This window comes from Panulirus ornatus, chromosome 16 (genome assembly GCF_036320965.1).
Source record: "Panulirus ornatus isolate Po-2019 chromosome 16, ASM3632096v1, whole genome shotgun sequence".
Lineage (NCBI taxonomy): Eukaryota > Metazoa > Arthropoda > Malacostraca > Decapoda > Palinuridae > Panulirus > Panulirus ornatus.
Genome location: NC_092239.1, coordinates 31,989,521 through 32,011,510, shown reverse-complemented (window position 1 = coordinate 32,011,510; position 21,990 = coordinate 31,989,521). Strand labels below are relative to the sequence as shown.

The window sequence follows — 21,990 nt, the reverse complement described above, 5'->3', positions numbered from 1 at the left end:
CCAGGCAGGCCCGCAAGTTAACAAGGCACTCTACTTAATGCATCTCTGAAAGACCAAGGGAGCAGTATACAGACCGGGTTGACTAGGCTAGTGTCACGACCATAACCACCTTGTTTAATGGTCGGCCATTAGTTCAATTACTTACATTATCAACCCGTCCTTGACATACATAATTGCACCTCAGCTGCAATAAATTCTGGTAACTGTAAAGTCTGTGCATTAAATGGTAATTAAAGGAATAAAGTCAGACGATGGGACTCATTAAGTAGTCGGGTCAAAGTTTCAAGGCTAAACAGGATATCAAGCTCGAGTAGAGCAGTAGAAATTGTAGAATAGTTGTTAATATGCAGAAGTTCTACCTATTGAGATCTCAGGCACACAAGCTTGTACAGAAGGTACAGAATTAGGTTGCTTTGGGGGTGATCCGTTTTCTATATTTTTTTTTCTTCATGTGATTAAAGAAAATGTTACATATTTTTCTTTTTTACCACTAGATCTTCACTGCCCTAGATTTGAAGGGGAAACTCAGCTTTGGTGTTGCTGCAGAGGTTTATCACTGGTTGAATAATGAAAATCAGTAATCATCTCAGTCAGGTAGATCAAAGACCCATTTATGAGATTTATAATTGCATCTGTTCCAGGAAAAGAGATCACGGTATTGCAATATTTATCACCAAACTTAAACCTGCTTACGGCAATTATTTCCATGCATTAAGGAAACGTAATTAAATTCTCATGAGGGAGAAGCAGCGGGTGCCGACTTTTCTCTGACAAGATAATCGAAATGCTGAGTAAACAAACATTTGTGAGCTATATTTATAAAAAAATTTTCTGATCGTTATTGACCAAATATTTCCACTCACTTCACACGCGGGAATATTTGTCTTTCATGCTCATCATAGATGATGATAATTTGAAACATGAGCTTAATAAACGATATTCTATAAACGTTTATAACTACGTTGAAATATTCTGTTTCCAAAGTGAGATCTGTAACATAGAATATCTCGTTTAAGAATAGATAGCCTTGCTCACCCTTTCCTAATTCATCAAATTTAACTCGCTCAAATATCCTTCTATCATCCCGAACATAATCATTCGTAAAAGTGGTAACGTCATAAGTGTTGCTCTTTGCAGTTAGTGTTTACATTAATTAAGGAAGGGTATCTAAAGTGATTATCACCTTGATTAACAAACTTGTACGAATATGGAAACAACAGACTCTATTATTGCACATATTCTGGGAACAAATGACATTTTGATTTAAGTCAGTCAAGAGAAATTCCTTTTCTACCTTATTCCATTTCCCAGTTTGCCACATTTCTAACTCTGTCCCTCCCTGCCTCGTACCCTCTTAAATTTGCAATCCTCGTCAACCTGTCTCCCTCCTACTTCGACACATTTTCCATCTTCTTCCCATCCCACTTTGCTACCTTTCTTACCCTGTCTCTCTCCCATCTTCACCATCATACAACCCTCTCCCACCGTGCCCATCTTCCCCTCCAGCAGTCTGATGAATGACAGGCTGAACTAGAAAAGAAAAACACATTATTTTCTCCTCAACAGGAAGATCTTAAATCTTCAGAATATTTTTCTTGGACCATAATTTCATGACGTTGAATCCGCGTCGTCTAAAATGTTTCCTTCGTTTCTTTTACGAAATTGTCGATATTTTCTTTTATATCATCACGGGGGATCCCTTGTCTCATAACCGATCTATTATTGCTTTCAACTTTCTGTACCTTCTAGTCCGAGAATGAGAAGTAGTAATCAAACATCATATTTGTCTTGAGATCTTGTATTCCAAGGCTCAATAATCAATTAAGAAAGAATCAGAGTTCGAACAGCCAAGCGACTAAAGGATCCCAGAGGATCCGAAGCATCGTCACAGACATTCGTTGTCCGCCTTGACGATGTCTCCCCTTAACTCACTCACAGTGAAAGACATATACTGAATAACATGTTTGAGGAACAGAGGTAAAAGCAAGATTCCCAGGATTATCTGGAACGTCCCTCACGAGCAGTATTGTGGACACAACGAACGCTTTAGATGATCTAGTTCTTGTTCATTTTGACTCTTTTATCATTAGATGTAATTATGGTAAAAAGTCGTCAGTGTCATACAGTGAAACGATAGCGGATATTGGATGCCTCAGGTGCGGACCTAGATATGTCAGCTTCAGTAGGATACATTCATGTCAGCTGCATTAAGGTACACATGAGCTTGGGTCAAAGCTTGATTCACTAATTCCTCTTTTGTTACAGACTGTCCCAAATCCCAGCCTCGCAGGCTAGACTCGCTGCCGTCATTGATACACATATAAACTGGTTTTAAAAAGCCGCAAAAACTAGTCCAAGATACATTCACCCAATGATATACTGACACACGAATAGGATCTATCTTCACATATGTGTTAGTTATTCCCTGTGAAGCCTCAGCCATGTCGAAACGCAGAACTATTAATAGGAAACATGTGAATGGACACATCAGCACAGGTACGACGACCCTGTCGTAAACAGGACATTATATTTTATTCCTCGTTTTCTTTGAGTCGTAGGACGGCCTCATCCGAGGTATGTCTGCCAGCAACATAGTGATGGCTCGATTCTCTCTTCTGCCATGATCTTATGATCCGCCTGCGTCTGATCTCCGGCCTTGCAAGGACCAGTCCATGATTGAACTCGGTATAAAAGAAAAATGCGTGATATTCTCTCTCTCTCTCTCTCTCTCTCTCTCTCTCTCTCTCTCTCTCTCTCTCTCTCTCTCTCTCTCTCTCTCTCTCTCTCTCCACCATAACACCTGAGAAGCTGAAAGCTGTCTCCAGCCACGCCAACGGATTTCGGTCGTGGTTTGAGTGTCCATCAACACATGTGAAGACATGATACACATACACAAAGTTATGAGACGGAACAACACTCTCCCGTAACACACACACACACACACACACACACACGCACACACACACACACACACACACACACACACACACACACGTTCGGAAACACAGATTAAATAAAGTAGGGAAGGAGGTTGATAATGGTAGAGGTCCAAGACAGACTTTAAAAATGTAAAGAGTTCTGTTCTCTGTTCACAGTGTTGATAACAAAGCTCTCTTTTCCTTCCCCTGGTAATCGAAGACGGTCAGTTTTGGGAAGGGTCCAAATAACGTCAGACCGCAGCCAAGATCGTCAGCCACGTCCCATTTGTTATTTTCCTCGGAAGGCTTTGCGATGACTTCTTACATCCGTTTGGAGTTTATAGTTCGTTGATCCGTATTTATGATTATGATCGCGCAGCAGGCGAGAGAGAAGTGCGCAGAACCTAATCTCATGTCACATGATTATGGTCACATTCCAAGACTCCTGCAACGTGTACATCTTACATATCGCTACAAACTTTGGTATGTCTGACTCTGACTGGAAAACTTCTTCCTCAATTTCTGATTTGTATTATTTGCAGCGTCAGATATCTTGGAAAAGATGGTGACTACTTCAACCAAAGTAGCTTCACGTGTTCGAAATGGCAAACTACGAACATTCTAATTTTTGAAGCCATGAGAAAGTGAAAGTAAACTTCGCTGAGTTATTTACAAAAACAAGCAAAATAAGGATGCAGTTTCATGAGAGTCTTGCATGTTGGAGTCACATCTTTTCAGTAATCAGAGTTCTTGATGTGTACGCACGTGTCATGTTTCCTGTTGTGTGACACTCTGGAATCCCGTTAAAGACTTTCGTTGTAATTATCAACTGTTTTCTGGTCTTCCCCTTCCCAATCTCTTTATAAGATTTTTCCTATTGTTTCTAATTTAAATTTGCACAATTTCCTTTATTTCTGTATTTTGTATCCTCTCTTGATATCTATCTATTTACCTGTTTTTTCTCCTTTTCTGCATGGATGACACATCATAGGGGAACCTTTATCCAAGTCTACGTAGATAGATAACCGTCATCAGGTCCTCCATCTCCAGGCTTCCATGGTCGAATGTTTCTAACCAAACCTTCGTGGCAGGTCTTCCTTGGCCAGAAATGGAGGAACTCTGCTCACAATTTTTATGTCGTCATACGCCTCTCATATAAGAACTGCAGATACCCAACACCCATTAGTGTGAAGTTAGGAACATCATGCTAATTGTAATTTCTTATCAGACGCAATTATTTGTTTATTTTGTTATGCCAGTTAGTTGCTGAATGTCATGAATAGCTTTAAATAAGAGGTATTAGGAGCTAAACCCGGCTAGGATGAGCTTATCGCACATGGAGCTTATCGTACATCGCTAATATCCTCGTTTTCCTGTTTACATACTGAACTCTCACCATGGGGCTCCCACTATCATTTCCTTAATGCCTCTAGTGGAGGTGGACGGTGAAACGATGAAAGCAGCGCCTTGCTAAAGATTCGCCAGGCCTTACAAGCCCAGCAAGCCTAGCATGGAAAGTATTATATTAGCCGCCCCTCACCCACTATTTACTCTGTTGAAAATAGCGCAGGGGTAAGAAAAAAAAAGTTGCCTCTCTCTCTCTCTTACACACACAGAGAGAATTAGTTGACTCGTAATTGTTTTCAGACTGGTTGTTCTTTTCTTCAAGGTAACAGTGTCAAACAGTCCTGTTGTCAGCTGTTTGTGATGCCGCGAGACTGACGCTTGGCGAGACAGCCATCTGTAGCGCTAGGCTAGCGGCGCCGGGCGAGCCAAAGTACCAGCTTGTCTGGGTAAACATCCTCATAAGTATCACGTAGCTGGAATTATGGTCACACGTTACCCATCATTACTCTCTGTAATCGCTGGGTGTTTGGTTACGCTATTTTCTCTCGTTCAGGGTGGAGCCTGTGCTTTCTTTATGGATGGAAAAGAAAATTTGATATTCGCCTGAAAAGTTGATGATTATTGTTGAAAACAGACGAAAGAACCTCACAAGTTATTGGGCAAGGTTGTGTAGTACCTTCTCTCTATGCCACTCTCTCCGTCTATCTCTGAAATCTCTTCAAACGGAGGGCAGAAAGAGGACGGCTTTCACATGAAGAGACTTGATAAACCTCTCTCATGTTGCAGATGTTTATTTATATCATACCGTTTAAACTTCTGGCGGTGATTCCATAGACAAGATCAGAGAAATGTATATGAATCTAATTCGAAGTGCCAAAGCCAGAGAACTGTAAGTCTCCACTCGTGTCTTTAGAAAGAGTTAAGCGTCGTTTTCAGGAGACAGATGAATATCTGGATTTGATAAGAAATCTTTCCGGATAATTCGTAATCCCAGGTTTTGTTATTCGCAATATACGAATAGGATCCACTCAGGTGAAGCTTATGGTAGAGAAATATATTACTTGTACGTATAGCGTATGAAAACGTGTTAGTAAACTGAATAGTAATACTCTGTAGCAGCGAGAGGATTGTTACTTGAATGCTGCCATACCAGGCACGTGACAGCAAACAACAAGAGAGAAAAGGCAATTAAAAGGATAGAAAATATTACTGACTTGGGAGAAATTGTCAAGCTGAACTCAGTTGTTCCATATGCTTCGTGAAAAAAGAGAGAGATAATGGTGTCAGAGCCTGAAGTGTGGGAACTGATAAGAGAGGTCATTCATATCCAGGTTAAGTCTTATTTATTCATATTGGATTTAAACTTATGGCAAAGTTTCTAAACACGTCAAATAACTCTTACAACTTTTTGATTTAAAGGCCACTGTTGTTCTTAGAGTGATTCATAAATATTGTTTGACAGCCACTCCAGATGAATGTTTAGATGGGGGACACTATGGTATAGTGGCCTTAGTTGTAGTCTTATCCCACGCAAGACGCCGGTTTTGCCCAGTTCGTGATATTACACTGCCAAGATCTTTTGTTTCATAAGCCAAGTGATGCTTCTTTCTCTCCATCTGGCGAATATGGCAACAGTGACTCTTGACTTGAGCCTGTCACAAGTGAGGTTCACCACCACGGTGGACTCTGCCTAACCCTGTGGGATTACAACCTACATGAACCATTTTCTGATAGTGTGAGGGATATGTCATCATGAGCTGTATACAGTGGTGATAGTGAAACACCAAATACGTTTATAAGTTATTTATTCATTATTTTCAATATTTTATAAGTACATTCTTAATCTAAGAGTCAAATGTTACACACAGAGGATTAGATTTTTATTGCTTTATGTACAGCGGAAATATTACATTATATGGATTACAATCGTTGTTCTCTGCTCTTCCTTAAGACTCATGTGTGTGATACTATGTCAACCATATATCTGAACACTTCTGATGTGTAGGTACGATCTCGTACACGTAAAAATGATAGATACATTTTCGTTAAAAGTTATTTAAAGCACAAATTATGCATATGGAGTATAATATTAACGTATGAGTCATTAAACGTAGTCCTACCCTGTACATAAATACATTATATGTATACAACAAAAGCAGATAGCAACGATCCTGAAAAAAAAATAATGAAAGCATAATTCGTCTAACTCGCTCTGTTGGACACGGGCTCAGTTAGGAACACATGAGCGAGTTAAACAGTTACAACGGCCAACAGTGAAACACAAAAGGTGATTAAACAGTAACATTAGCACCACCAGGCAGCCGCCGCTCCGCAACACCAGTAATATATTCCAACACTTATATCATCTTCATATATTCACACAAAATACACAGTTTTATAGACATATATACACTCGGTAATCCGTCAGATGACATCTGGTGTGGGTAATGCGGAGTATGAACATTAGTGTACGTACTTAGCGGAATTATATGAGCATTATGTTTGTCCAGCATTTACGTTGTGAAGATGATGGCTAGACTGGGAATATAGATTAAGGAAGACTGCATAGGTCTTGACCCAACGGTCATGTGGATTGTTAGATGAGAAATGAAATTTGGATTGTGTGCACACATACAGTGGATATATGTATATGGTGTGTGTGTGTGCGTGTGTGTGTGTGTGTGTGTGTGTGTGTGTGTGTGTGTGTGTGTCATTAGGGATAGTTTCCTTCTAGTTACAACCATTATAAACACGGTAAGTTGGCATACTCCATGGGTTATACTATAGCCAGCCAGCTACTTAGCAGCTTATCAGATCACAGACCTGTTGACGCCAGGCGGTGCACAGAGCGAGTAGCCACTTCCTATTACCTGTTCACCCCTAGTGTCACAAGGTTTACTAGGTCCCTAGTAAGCTCATCCCTGCTGGTACAAGGAGGTTCACCAGGTCCTCACTTGAGCTCATCTCGCACCACAAGACTACCAGTAGTGCTTCGTCTGTGTAGTGAGTGAACCAACTAGAAGAATGTTCAGTGTATCGTACCGCATCAGTTTATATCTCAGAATCAAGCTTATACCGAAAGACGGCAGAGAGTAGACTTAAAAGAGGTACTTCGATGCCGGTAGTTAGTAGTGAAGCAGTTTGGAGAGTAAATTTCCTGCCGGAGTGAATAATGTTGGTAAACTTAGTTTCTGTTCTCCACGCGGTACGCTCAGGGTCTGAAAATGTGGTGCAGGACACCTGTAGTCTGTGGTGTCCAGAGTGCAAGTGTGGAACAATGCGGCGGACGGGTGGTACGCAGAATGTGTGGATGAAGACGTGGGTGTGTGGGAGTAAAACCCTACATTTTGTGCGTGGTGTTGCGGGTGAGAGCAGAAGGGCTCATGTGTGTGTGTGTTGTGGAAAGCATCTAAGTGTGAAAACCCTCAAATATATGGTTTGATAAATGTCTGAGAGTTAATGCTCATCTGTGTCGTATGGCAGATAACTGAGCGTGAGATTTCATATACGTGGGGATGTAGTTGATGTGTAAGTATATGGATGGATTCATAAGTGTGTGTGTGTGTGGTTTGGTAAGAGTGTGGGAAACGTAATGGCTCATGTGTGATGTGTTAGGCGTGAGAGCCCATATGTGTAGTGTGACAGACTGAGCTAGTATGAGGGCTCACATATGTGGTACAGGTAGATGTAAGGGTTCGTATGTGTTTAGTACCGGTGGGTGTGAGTTTTCGTATACATGTAATGGTCAAAGTGCGCGGCAGATGTGAGGACTCGTTAGTGGGAGGCGCGAGGGAAGTGTGAGGGTTCATATATACGTGGTGGCGGTGTTGTGGTGCTCAGGTCTGACAGGGGCTTGGGTCTTCCTCTGTCGTTTCCTGCAGCATCCGCAGTACAGGCTGACGAAGGTGTCTCGGAACTGTTTGCTCATGACGCAGTAGAGGAGGAAGTTAATGGAAGAGTTGATGAGTGCCAGGAGGTCCATGAAGTCGCCCAGCTGGATGTAACAGTCACTGTGGGAGGAGAGGACTGGTCAGAAGCAAGAATAGCAGCGGTGAGGATGGTGGTGTAAGAAAGTGTCATAGTGTTACTAGCGTTAGAGCTGGTTCGGTACATGTTGTTACAGAAGCATCAGTGAAGACAACCATGGTGGTAGTCCGGTCCTAATACTTATATTAACTGTACACTGGAAGGATCAGCCAGACAAAAAATGAAAGACTTATGTGCTGAAGACTCGAAAGAAGTTATGACTTGCAGCGAATGGATGACCTCAAACTAAATGAAACTGTACAAAGTATAAGTGTCTGGGAGAGGAGCTCTCCCCACTGACACGGGTGGGTGATCTTGGAGGGGTAGAGTAAGAGAAGTGGATATGCCAACAAGTTCATCAGCCAATCATATCACCAGGCAGGTGTTCGATCTCTCTTTCCGCAGGCCAATCATTCTCCTGCTCAAACGTTAACCGATGGTCTAGTCACTGTAGCACTAGGAGGTGTTATAGCTTAGAGTAGTACTTACCTGAAGAAGTCGTGGCCGTAGACGAGGGAGAGGACGGTGAGGACGCCCTGCGGTGCCTCCGTCAGTAGGAAGAGAAGCATCACCACCACCAGCATGCTTGTGGTCCGCTCCGTCGCTCCCTGTGGCAAGACACGGCAGGTTACACACACACACAAACATCTTACAACACTCTCCTCCCGCCCTGCTCCCGTTCCTCGCTAATCCCACTGCCGCAGTAGGACAGGTAGTTGTCCTAAACCCTCTGCCTCGGCTTCCTTACATCAGCCAGTTCCTGTCTTAACACGTGATAATTTCTCCTCACCGGCAGAACCACCCTACCCAATCTATTCTCCAGACTTCCCTCGCTCCAGAATATTCAGCGGCGTCTCCATAAAGCATATGGTTTACGGATCTTCCATTAATTTGAAAAGATTCGATGTTTTTCCACTAAAGTTACGTAAAGTTAGTATGTATGGGGAAAACTTGCCACTATTGGCGAATTTCCATTCAACAGATGAAAAATTATGAGAGGTTATGTACGCTAAATGTTCTGTTAACATTGTTATAAGCAAGCAAACCTGTGTGTGTGTGTGTGTGTGTGTGTGTGTTGGGGGAGGGGGGATGTGCTTCGTTGCATAGTCATGTATGTAGGTGTTACATGTGCGAATGAGTTTGTGTATATATATATATATATATATATATATATATATATATATATATATATATATATATATATATATATATATATCCATCCAAACATGAAGATCATATATGTAGCTACATGTGTTTGTATGTATATGTGTATCATTTATATGCACTCGGGTGTAATTAGCACTTGAATTGAAATCACAAGGAGCACGCTATCCTAGAATTAGTTGGCTTAACGAGCTAGGCTGCTGTTAATGATGCACCAGGGGAGTGTATAGCAACTACCAGTTAGCACCCTAATGAGCAGATCCTCGTAGAGAGATTCAACATGCAGACACGTAGAGGGCGAGCTAATTACGTAAGTAGGAAAGCGTCTCCATGGTAGCGCTAATTTGGTGTTAACGAGTTCATGAGGTTAATGAGTCACGCGCACCACAGTACCTTCATACGCAGGAGTGACCCCACAGCGTTGTTGCTGCGCTGAAAAATAAAACCAGACTGTGTTACCTTACTACACGGCAGATGTGAGCAATACTGTTGACCACAACTGTGAAACTTTACCCTCCTTAGAGCATGACAATACGACCTTTGACCATTGACCTCTTCTGATGAGGGATTATGGAGAGAGATGAAGGGGAGAACGTGTAGGGATAAACGGTATTTCTGGATCCATTCGTCAAAGCACACACTTATTGTAGGTAAAGTGAACTCTTACGTCTATTCCCTGATACGTCATCAGCTGAGGACATGACGTATGTTTTAGTGTGTGTGTGTGTGTGTGTGTGTGTGAGCACTTGCACCATCGGACGTATTCATGTGTCATCATTATGCATATTATTAATTTCCGGTTAAGATGAACGCGAGAAATCCTCATAAAACTTACCCACCACACAGTGTTGGGGTATGTTAGTTAAACACATGTATGTCTCTTCAATAAGAAACCTCAGAAGTTTTGTAGTTACTCAAAACAGAATAAACTCCAAGAAATACGATTTAACTTCATGTCATGTGACACGGTAGGAAAGATACCTGTGCAAGTCGTGGTTTGAAAGACTTGAAAACATACAGAACGAGTACATGTTTTCGCCCAGAGCAGTTATTAAGGTTTCGTATGAGGAGCGTAGTGAATGGGGTTCTGTCTTCTCACAAGTTTCAAGTTATTCTTTTCTTTATATATAATCCTAAAACGAAAGGCGCCCCGGTGCGTCTACGAAAGTTATGAAAGTTTTGATATGATTTGTGAAGAAATGGAAAACCTTATTTCCGTCAGTGTTGTGTAGAGTGGATTTTGTGTCCTTGATTATCTCTTTTTTTTTCTCGGTTTTTATCAGTACTCTTAATCCCATTCTATTTATTTCTGCTGCCTCCCGTTACGGCCTCACTCTTGAGAGAGTTACGGTTCTTACCGTGCCCGAGCAGATGTGACGCAAAGCCACTGATTTTGAGGTTTCATATACATCATCAGATAAGGATATTAATCTTAGCCTTTGAGGTATTCAAAAGGATAATTTAATCTGGTTATGGTGGTTCAGCGTTCCTGGGTCCATTGTTAACCCATGAAGGGATATATGAGGAAATTGTTGTTCTATTGTTCTGTGAGAACAAGAGATATGTTCTTGGCTGTTCGCTCGGATCGTAAGTGTTTACAGAAATCGTAAGTGTTCTCTTGAGTTTCAAATATTCTCTAGTGAGTGACGGCAAAATGATGTGGTGGTAGGTGATTCGTGGTAGTGTGTGGTAGCGATATAGGGATGTGTGTGTGTGTGTGTGTGTGTGTGTGTCTGTGTGTCTGTGTGTCTGGTGTTGGTTGGTCCGTGGCGTGAACTTGCCAAATCCCTGCCAGTCACTCCCGCGCGTCCTTGCCTCATGCGGAGGACGAACCGACCAGTGAAGACTTCCCTTCTCTTTACTTTCGTTCCAACATCACCGTCATCAAGAGCAATCTCTCGTGAGAGGTAGCGTCCCACACTACACCTACAACCTCCCAATCGCCAGCCATGACGTGTGGACATCGTAGAAGTTCGACCCTTCCCACTGACGTAGATCTCTTCCATGACACCCTCAAGCCACCCAGCTGCGTCATCGTCTGGGAAGAACCAATTAGTTGATATTGAACCTCCCGTAATTTTCACTAAGCTGGGTATCAGGCCTTCCCCTGAGCCTGGAATTCAAAATCTTGGGACTGAAAATCAGATTCTTGGTGCTGGGAATCTTTTCATATGTAATTACTATGTTTACCCACCGAGACGAATGTAGGTCACCTTCACAACAGGAGAAATTCAGAACCAAGTCAACCTGTTTTTCAGTACAAATTCACCGGTGCCGTGCCAGTTCCCTCACCGTTGAGGACAGGACGCGTGTATAGAATCAAGACTCATTTAACAGCGTTCTACAACAAGAACTCCAGAAAAGATAGGGAGACTATCACCCCATGGTGTTGAGCACCGTTTTACATAGTGGAATGGTAGAAAGACACCATTCGTGTTTTGCCATTGGGGAAAGCACATCTTGTCTACGACATATAGTAAGTACCTCGTCTGGTCTTCGTGGATATACCGTGATATCGTGGGTTGTCACGCCTCACAACATATACTGGAAGATCTCCATAGATATGGCCCTTCTCCAAGCTTTCCACACCTTCGGTTAAACCCTGAAGGGCAACCTTCGTCGGGGTCTCGTGAGGGGGGGAGGTCGCCTGTGGGGTGGAAAATTTCCCTCTTCCTGTCATTCTCACACCACAGCCAGGCCGGTAAACTCATCTATCATGGAGAGGAAACTATCCTGCATCCGACCAGAAGCTTCAGTATGCAAGTTCGCGTCGTCTTCTCTGCGAGGGGAAAAACATATCGACAGGAAACTGTTTCACGATCCTGATTTAGCGCCCACAGGCTATCCAGGCGGTGTTGTCTTTCCTAGGGCAAGAACTATGTGGCGGGGAACCAGACCAAGGTTATCTTCGTTCAGAACTCAACAGTATAGGAAAAGAAGCCCTTGATATGCTTATATTTGTTCCTGTGTCTTTCATGATATATTGTGTCCTTGTATGACGCCATATACAGATCCTTTATATAGATCGAGTGTGTCACACCTTTTTCATTCTTTCACAGTAGTTAGTCGAATATCAATATCTGTTTCGTGGACTCTCTTACAAGAGAAAGTATGTCAGAAATTGAGACATCCTAAATATGTGAATACTTCAGAAAGTTACCTTTGTACCATATAAAACATATTCAGGCAAAACGAAGCATATTCTACCAAAAATCAAAGCTGCAAACACAGCGTGTACAGACATATCCTCTGGGGTTGAAAAAATAAAGGTCAAAATAAGAGGCAGCAACCTGACTGGCGAGCCAACACGACTTGTGAATACATAATCAAGTGTAAATGAAGAGGAACAACCGCTTGATCGGTCTCGCATCTCCAGAGCGGGAAACCCTGAATAAAGATTACACACGGAAGGCGAGGAATACCAAGGAATAAGAGAAATGCCTTTCTGTTTCTGATCATCAACAGATACAGCAGAAAATGCTGCACTCTAGGGCGGCACTATGTGCTGACCTGGTGAGTGCAGTGGTTCTGCCTGAGAGCAAACACGGAGTAAGGCTTGTAAGGGGAACTAATGGAAGGTCGAAGCTTCATTTTACTAGTGGATATCTTCGTCCTGCTGATGGAACCCTAGTGTCTGAGCCCCTATATACGCAAATGAATCTACGTTTTCGTTAGCCCTGTACCAGCACGTTTTCTTTCGTTAGGGTCAGTGACGTAGCGTACAGGTTCTACCCACATGCCTATTGGGTCGACTTGGTATATATGTAGGCTTAGCCTAGTGTCAGCGCTTGCCACACGTTTCTCCCTACCGTCTCGTTCGTTACACACAAGTGGATCCCTGGCTTTGTCAGTAACTGACTTCAAGCAGATACTCTTTTGTATTCAACGCTTCTGTAGTTATTTCATGCATATATTTTTTTTTCGTTTCTCCCGAGAGAGAGAGAGAGAGAGAGAGAGAGAGAGAGAGAGAGAGAGAGAGAGAGAGAGAGAGAGAGAGGACTAAATGTTGAGAAACTGTAAAAATCACAACAGTATAGATCAATGCTGGAGAAAAATACGATGGTATAGGTCAACATAATTCGAAAAATCTCTGTCTGACACAGACGAAGGAGGCAACATAGAGGTTTTGAAGGCACCAGTTGGGTGTCTGCTAGGATAGGAAGGACCTCGCCAGAAGCAGCCGCGCGGGACGAAAACTTTAATAAGAATTATTATTGATGTACCAGCTGGGTCTCGAAGAAGAATGCGATTATTGCAACTGTCACAACGCGTCTCGTATATTGAATGATGAGAGGTGAGATAGATTCAAAACAGGTTTCAAAAACATCCGTGTACGTAACATATTGTGTAATGATATCGTGAAGCGATTTTAAAAACATCCGTTTAAGTAACACGTGTAATGATATCGTGAAGCGATTTTTTTATCATTATTTCTTGAGAAAATTTAAGTTCTGTTTGTTCCGTTGCCTCTGTGTTTACCGAGTAACGCACCAACATACACATGAACCTAATGTGCATCACATAATGAAAAACATGTTTTTCTCTTTAATCTCAGTGTGTCACTTATTTATCAAAACATGGACTTATTGAATGATCAAATGGAGTGTTTAATGATAAACATTAAACCTTCTAATTCATGACAAAACTCTGATAAGATTACTTGTCATTTTTAACAGCCCGAGGGATCGTTCGTGTATTGGTCGAGTTTTCGGTCGTATCATCGTTTGAAATGGTTGTTATATCACCCATTAAGATGGTTATTCCATCATTGCTTGGGATGGTTTTATAATATCATTAACTGCCCTGGTTACTGTACCATCCACTGATGTGCTTTTGTGTTAGCGACGAGGTTAGTGTTTGTGTAGTGCACCCAGGGATAATGCAATCGATCAGTTAGTATTTTCATTTAATATCTTGATAGAGTATAGCGTCTAGTATTGACACTTTTAGGTCTAATTAGTCTGAACTAAGTATAGACTTAGGTACATTGTGGTACAGAAGTTTGTATTTTTCAGAACCAAAAGAAACGGAAAATGATAATTCAAAAATTTGTGATTATTCTTTTCTTTTTCTGATGGCTGAATTTGTGTCAACAAAGGGTTGTGTGTATCCCTGAACTTTTGTGCACATATCAAGCCTAACTTCGCCGCTGAGTAGATAAGAAGAGGGACGACAAGTTCGAGGAAACAGACAACTGTCAAAAGTTTTGGGAACAGGAGAGAGACGTACGAAAATTCTATAGTGTATGACAGGATGGTTGTGGTGAGGAGTGGAGAGCAGAGCTGTGTGCTGGTCTGCCAGACGTACAGACAGACGGTCACTGATGGTCTCCGGACTGAGTCTGTAAATCATGATATGATTTTGAAGAGTAAATATGATACCGGGCACAAGGTCATAGTGGAAGATGTTGAATGAGAGCAGCAGGTACTGGTAAGATAAAGGTTTTGGTTGTGAATACAGTTTAGAATTCGTCACTTGTATTGCAGTCTAGTGTGACCATATAGGCAAAACCTGCGGGCGCTTTACTGTTGCCAGTGTTCCACTCAACTTCTATAGTTGAAAAGTAAATGTGCGTCCCATTAACAAAGCATCAACACTGGGAAGAAAGGATCAATTTAGGGAAATCTGAGGTCGGGGAAAATGAAATAACTTTCCTGAGAACAAGAGCGACAAGAAAAAAAAACTTAAGACTTCATGTACTTATGCAAAGTCGTAGTCAAAATTTTGGACACACCTGAAGTGGCGCGTGGTCGGTCGACAGCATGTGTCTGCGTGTCCAGACGGTGGACTGGGTACGGCTTTGATCAGACGTGTTCGTGGACTCTCTTTTTCCCCCGGTAACTGTTACATGTATGAATAGAGTGAAGACCTAACCAGGGGGCGGGACAACTCGCATCAATACATAACCAGGACTGAAAGGGTGTAGGACGGTGAGATGGTTCGTACTATAGTGGGACTGAATTATTTCTGATTAGTCAGGTGCGTCAGGAGAACTGCGAGAGAGACAGTGAATGCAGGGAAAAGTTAGGGATCCTGAATGGTGTGGCAAATGAAATGAAAATATGGTCATAATGAGAGAATGAGCGGGGGACTTTTGTCCTAGATGACATACACTTGGATGGCCTGACAGAAAATAAGGAAAACGAAAGACGCACTAACAAGCGAATGTGTCCTGAGAGACGACGTGTCCCCAACACCATGTCCTCTCCATCCAACATGTCCCCAGATATGAGACAAAGTCGTCTTCAGACACGTCAAGCCGTCCTCAAACAAAGGTAAGCTCACGTCAAGAGTTGCCCAACGGTCATAACCCACACATTTCAGTCAGAACTATGAAATAATCATACATTAAAAGATATGATTGTCTTGAGTCATTTATGCAGTTTAGTTAATAATGAAAGGTATTTACGTTTACTTAAGAGCTTTCGCGATATATTCTTGACGTTAGATATCAACAGAAAAATGTACAATATTTTTTTCAGAGATCTTTTGATTTATCTTAAAGTTTCACCTTATGATTAAACTGTACATGACTGATGGTGGGTGAGCTGAACCATCGCGGGTCTATAATTGGTTTATAAATGACTGAACCTCATTTTAGCAGACGTGTCGGGCATTTCAAATCCCTTGACGTAATCAAGGCGCAGATCAAAGCGCTCTTAACCTACACCTTGCCAGCAAATTTTCCAACGTGACAGTTTGACTGACCACGTATATCTTGGTCGTGTTGCTTATGTTTGTATAAGACAAGACATCAGTTCCTATACTGATGTGAATTCGTTTGTAGATCATTCTTAACGATACATATTTATAAGGTTTCCTGTTGTAACATGTTCTGTAATGTAAAACTCTTACGCGTTCTATCCTGGGAAGCTGTTAGTGATTCTGTCAACTGAGTACGGTGGAACGCAATTTCAGCTTGACCTAATTTGGGTACGAGTAGACTCGGGCTCCTGGAAGGAATAAGCGGGGGAAGACTTGAAAGAGGGTACAGGCTAACTGTTTTCTTTTTTTTTTTTATGACTTGAACTCATTAGTGGCTGAATTAATGAACTACAGCCGACCGTATGAAGGTATGATTGATTATTTATCCTGGCTGGAAGCACCCGGTCTTTCTAACGATAAGCCGCCCAGGGTCCTGATTTCCATGTGTATGAATAGTTAAATGAACACATTCATCCAGAATCGAAGAGAGAGATTTTCCACTTCGATTCAGTTGATTTTTGGAGATGAGAGGCTTAAGGTGGTCCAGTTACTCCACCTCCGTGAGTGTGCGAGGGAACTCAATACACAAGTGACCGTAAGAGATTTTTGGCCTCATGTGATTACCAGAGACTCGAGACAAATTTGATTGCACGAGACCCAGGCTCACACGACCGCACGAGACACAAGGTTATGATAACCTTATTGAGACTCCCTGTCAACCGTAAATGAGCGAGACTCTAGATCAGCGTAACTTTATGTCAGGCTCACATAACTACGCAAAACTCCATTTCAGAATAACTGCGGGTGACGCCAGCCCTACATAAATGCAACGGTATCCAAAACCAACATCACTGGAAGTGCCTCCAAGCCTACGTAACTTTTGCACCGTAGTAACTCCACGGGAAACAAAGGACCACATGGCTGTTAGAAACTCTTAACTCAAGTAACTTTTAGAAATCCTGACGGATGTGACTGCGACGCTCCAGACTATCCCTGGCGATTGTACCGTCCATGGGGGCCACACGGGCATCCAGGCTGACCGAACAAGACTCCAGGACCATGTACGTTCATCAGAGAGTTGACCCAAATAAAGGTATAAGACGCTAGGTCTACTGACGGAGTGAGAGAGACGGAGTGGCCTACCGCTGTGAACCGCATTGCGTTCCAGTCTCATTGATATTCTAGCCTCTCTTCCCATACGACCCTGCTGAGAGAAGCTCAAGAGAAGACGTGGAGGTGACCCCAGGCAGGTTGCTCTCTTCCTTCGTACTCCCACACGACCGAGTGAACCGCTCTTATTGTCTGACATTTCAGGAATCTTTTGTCGGCTATAGAAGGTACGAGAATGGTTGCTTGGTGATTTGAGTCGATCTTCCTCGAAGTGATGTTGGCGACGAATGTAACTACATTTGTTAGTGGTGGCTATTTGTGATGTTGGTGGGTTTATCTGATGATGATGGTGCTTGTTTATCGGTTTGATGGTTCATGGTGATGACAGTAGGATGTTCGTGTGTGCTGATAGCGACAATGGTTGATGATACAATATTAATGGCGAACGATGGTTAATGATGATGTTTAATGGTTCTGATAATGGCAATGGTTGGTCTAGATGGTGAAGTTTCTTGAACACTGTAGTGACCATGGCTGGGTTGATTCTGATGACCTTCTTTGGGTTGATGATTGTCACCAACTACTCTTTTAATACATTTACATAGTACTTGTAACGGTAATGGGTGACCGGGGTTGTGATGATGTTTGACCGGGATTGTGATGATGTTTGACCGGGGTTGTGATGATGTTTGACCGGGGTTGTGATGATGTTTGACCGGGGTTGTGATGATGTTTCACCGGGGTTGTGATGATGTTTGACCGGGGTTGTGATGATGTTTCACCGGGGTTGTGATGATGTTTGACCGGGGTTGTGATGATGGGTGATGGTCGTCATGGATCCAGATGATGAGGAGTAACGATGCTTTGTGGCATTTTGACGTTACCATTTGCTGGTGGTGCTGGTAATGTCTGTTAAGACGGATGGAAGGGAAAAACAATTGTTAACTTTCATAACAGTGATTATAATTCTCAAATCTATTAAGATCTTAAAGTTGAATTGAAGAGAGACATGACCTGTTGATGCATTTCCTCGTTAAATAGCCATGTTGATGTGCTAGAATAGAGATCGGCTGATCTTTTGTCTTTAGTACCCTATATAGACAGGATCCAAGATCTTTGAACCTTTTTTTCTACTTCGTTTGTTGCATTATTCCCGCCCTTACTAAGTGACAGTTTCTGTCATATTATTCAGCTTTATACTGAAGTAAAATTGAATTTATTGCCTAAGTTCTTCTTGCTCTACTGTGCTGTACTCGATTTATTACAGTGGAAGAATGAATTGCCAAGCATTACCGTTTATCTTTCTTGTATAAACAGATCCTTTATCGCATACAATGTTCCCTCTGCCACAAGAACAATTATGATGAAATATCACGATACAACATAAAGCTGACACTTATATAAGACAAATGTGACTTTCTAGTTTACTAACGTGTCTAATTCTAATAGATTAATGGTTTTATGTGATGTAATTATCATTCATGTACCAGTATTGCTTTCGTCGTGCAGCATAGTGTATACAAGCCATGCATTATAGCTTTGGGGGTCCATCTGTGAATGCACCATCAAAATGTTTCTTTCGTACTCGACTTTCACGAGAACTTTAAAGATAAACAACGTAAAATGTTTGCACCATAGGACGTTTATGGTCATGGAGTCCACCAGCCACACACAAAATATGGGATATATTTTCAGAACATAGATTTATATGATTCTCATGTTTTGCATAATCTAAGAGCCTGTGCAGAAACACCCCGGATAGGGCAAAGAAGAATTATCCTTTTTATTTTAGCTTAATCTGTGAGCATGTAAACGTGCGTGTGTATATATATATATATATATATATATATATATATATATATATATATATATATATATATATATATATGGAAGCAGATGAACAGCAGTAATAAAAAACAATAGGTAAGAGAAACAGGGTAAAAAGGATTTATTTTTGAGGAAATTGTAATACTGGGATGGGACCTACTGACAAAAGAGAATAAGATTGAAGAATCGTACATTTGAGAATAATATGATCGTTTAGGAAGTGAAAGATTAAAAGAATAGTTAGTTCATGATTAACCAATGGACTGTCATTGTCTTTTGGTAGAGGTTATGGTGGATGAGATGCGGGGAAAATTTAGGAAAATCGCTGTAGCTGTATTGTAGCAGAAGGTTTATTTACGATGACATTATTGGATCTAAGAATGATATGTTTCCGTTGACCAAACTTTCGTTCTCTGATAACATAAGGAAATCTGTGTGTTGGAAGCAATGTGGCATGTTTGAATTTGGTCATCTGAAACGTTTAGTCTTTGCTGTGCTTCCATTTTCTTCTACTGTTTTTAAGGGTGACTGCATTTTTTCATTAGTGTTAAGGTCGGACCACCTCGCTTGGACCTTAGGTCAGCGTGGTCTTTGTATCTGTGTTTCACTAGAGTTACGATATTCAGTAGTCAATGACTAGCTCTCTGTGGCCGTGAACCATCGGTGATACGAATTGTAAAAAAAATCAACCTGGCGATGAAGGAAGATTCTAACAAAGTTTTCTGCGTTAATTCCCGCTGCGATGACGACACTTCATCCATCACCTGACGTTCATTCCTTCGCTTGAAAAGGATTAGGTCGGACGGTTTACCCTGTTGCCAACGAATCCATCCATCATCGACCCTCGATATCACTCGTTGGCAATTACTCTCAGTTTAGACCTTCAGGTAGCTGTTACTGACAACGATACCAGAGAGAGAGAGAGAGAGAGAGAGAGAGAGAGAGAGAGAGAGAGAGAGAGAGAGAGAGTGAAGGAGGAGGGGGAGGAAACACTGACCTCATTCTTCTTGTGAGTTTTGACATGGTCGGTGCCGTTGGTCATGACCGTCGACTTCCTCCCGCTCATCTTCCTGCCGAAGCTTGATCGGGAGGGCCCCCTCTCCAGCTTGGTTGAGGAGGTGTGGCTAACGCCGTTGTTGATGGTGGCGGCGGCTGCGGCGGCTGGGACAGAGGAGGGCTTGCGGCCCATCAGCTGCTGCCTGCGGCTCTTGGCCAACCACATGCCACGGATGATGGCAGGCAGGAGCACGGCCAGCAGCAGACACGGGACCAGCTTCACCACCACGCTGTACACCAGGAAGTTGATCTGCAGTGTAGGACCAAAAGTTCCTCATGCCGTAGCAAGCTTACTCGTGACACTCAGCTCCTGCGTTATGCTTGTAGAAGCTGAGAGCTTTGAGAAACGACCAAAGGTTTTATGATTATATGAAAATGAATCAGCAGAACTTGATGGCACTGGCATACACCAGGACGTTGATCTGTAACACATTTCAGCGCTATACTACATAACATTACCACTTATTTCAGCGATTAAGAAGTCTTAAAGCAAGAGGGTGTTCTGGAACTAATGCAAACATAGATGAATTAATCGAGGTTAGATAACTCTAGCCTCAGATGTTTTTTCTCCAGGGAGAACATCAGCAACATGCATCTATCATCATTCTAAAACCTTCCTCATTTTCCCCGCAACATGGCTGACCTTCTTGAGGAGTTCGTCTCTCGCGAGGGCAAGGGAGGAGAAGTCCACTTTGTAGAGCTTGGAGTGGTGTGAGTAACTGGGGTCACCCGGGAGTTCCCTCACCGTGTACAGGAGGAAGGTGGGCGTCGCCAGGGCAGGGCTTGCCAGATACACTGCCAACAGGACCCGGCGTGCTCGTACCATAGTGCAGAAGGTGGGCGCCGAGTGCGGGCGGCACACAGCCACCCACCTCCACACAGCGAGCGACACCGTCAGCCAGATTGCGATCTGCAACACACATGTCGGGACCTCTCGTTAGGGGACGTTATATAGAGGACGCGATCCAATGCTCCACGCCACATAATATGTCTGTCGGCGACTAGTGATGCTGAAGGGGGATGGAAATGGTCTTTGGAAACTATCTAACAAACGGCATCAACATCTGCAAAAGCACCAACAAAACCCGACCGTTCCGTGAGAGTTCTTCGTCTGATATTTGCAGAACAGGTTTCAAGTTACAACCGACTTGAGCGAGTCAACTCGTTCTTGATGGAACACCATCCTTCACACGAACAGCCATCAGTCATAACATCTTAGAAACACTCGTTACTTACAACGTCACACACACACACACAAAAAAAAAAAGAAATTCACGTGCATCACTCACTCAGTGACATCATCTACACGGTATCTCGTCATGTAAACACCTCTGACAAACCACTCACCATCTGAAGCATCACTTGTCTTACACACCCACCACCTGTATTATCACCCATACAGTCACTCACCACATGCATCATCACAACCGCTCAATACGTGCGACATCACCCATGCAACTGCTCGCGTGCCTTGCGGCGATGGAGGTGTATCTGAATTGCAAGTGAGAAAGAAGTTAACAACATTGAGGAGAAGGAGGATGAGACTGTACCATGTGACGCTTGGGTAGGTACGTGGGATGTACCGTGTGACACGTAGGTATTGTGGTGCACCGTGTGACAAGTATTGTTACGTAGGTAACATGATAGATGGGAAATGGGAACACTGTGACAAGTAGATTTTGAGGATACGCCTTGTTACTATTGGGTGAGTGTGACAAATGGGTTTTGCCGATACGTTATATCATTCTTGGGTTCTTTACGCCTTGTTACTGGTGGGTGTTGGGAATACAATGTGTAACAGGTAGATAAAGGAGACTGGACATACCTTGTAACAAGT

General features: G+C 42.5%; 2 protein-coding genes across 6 annotated transcripts in view; one reads left to right on the top strand and one right to left on the bottom strand.

The window, feature by feature from the left end:
- The window catches only part of drk (growth factor receptor-bound protein 2 drk), a 158,395-nt gene that overhangs the window by 14,206 nt on the left and 122,199 nt on the right, over positions 1 to 21,990 (top strand). The window lies entirely within an intron of this gene.
- The window catches only part of LOC139754210 (G-protein coupled receptor dmsr-1-like), a 74,249-nt gene continuing 58,312 nt past the window's right edge, over positions 6,054 to 21,990 (bottom strand). The window contains exons 4-8 of one of the 2 annotated variants that reach the window (XM_071671452.1): positions 20,797 to 21,063; positions 20,095 to 20,403; positions 9,849 to 9,887; positions 8,781 to 8,899; positions 6,054 to 8,275 (exon numbers count right to left, since the gene is read on the bottom strand). In XM_071671452.1, the coding sequence (XP_071527553.1) occupies positions 8,071 to 8,275; positions 8,781 to 8,899; positions 9,849 to 9,887; positions 20,095 to 20,403; positions 20,797 to 21,063 (939 nt within the window). In that variant the 3' untranslated portion in view covers positions 6,054 to 8,070. The remainder of the gene's footprint in view (positions 8,276 to 8,780; positions 8,900 to 9,848; positions 9,888 to 20,094; positions 20,404 to 20,796; positions 21,064 to 21,990) is intronic. The other variant, XM_071671453.1, reaches the window with a different exon arrangement.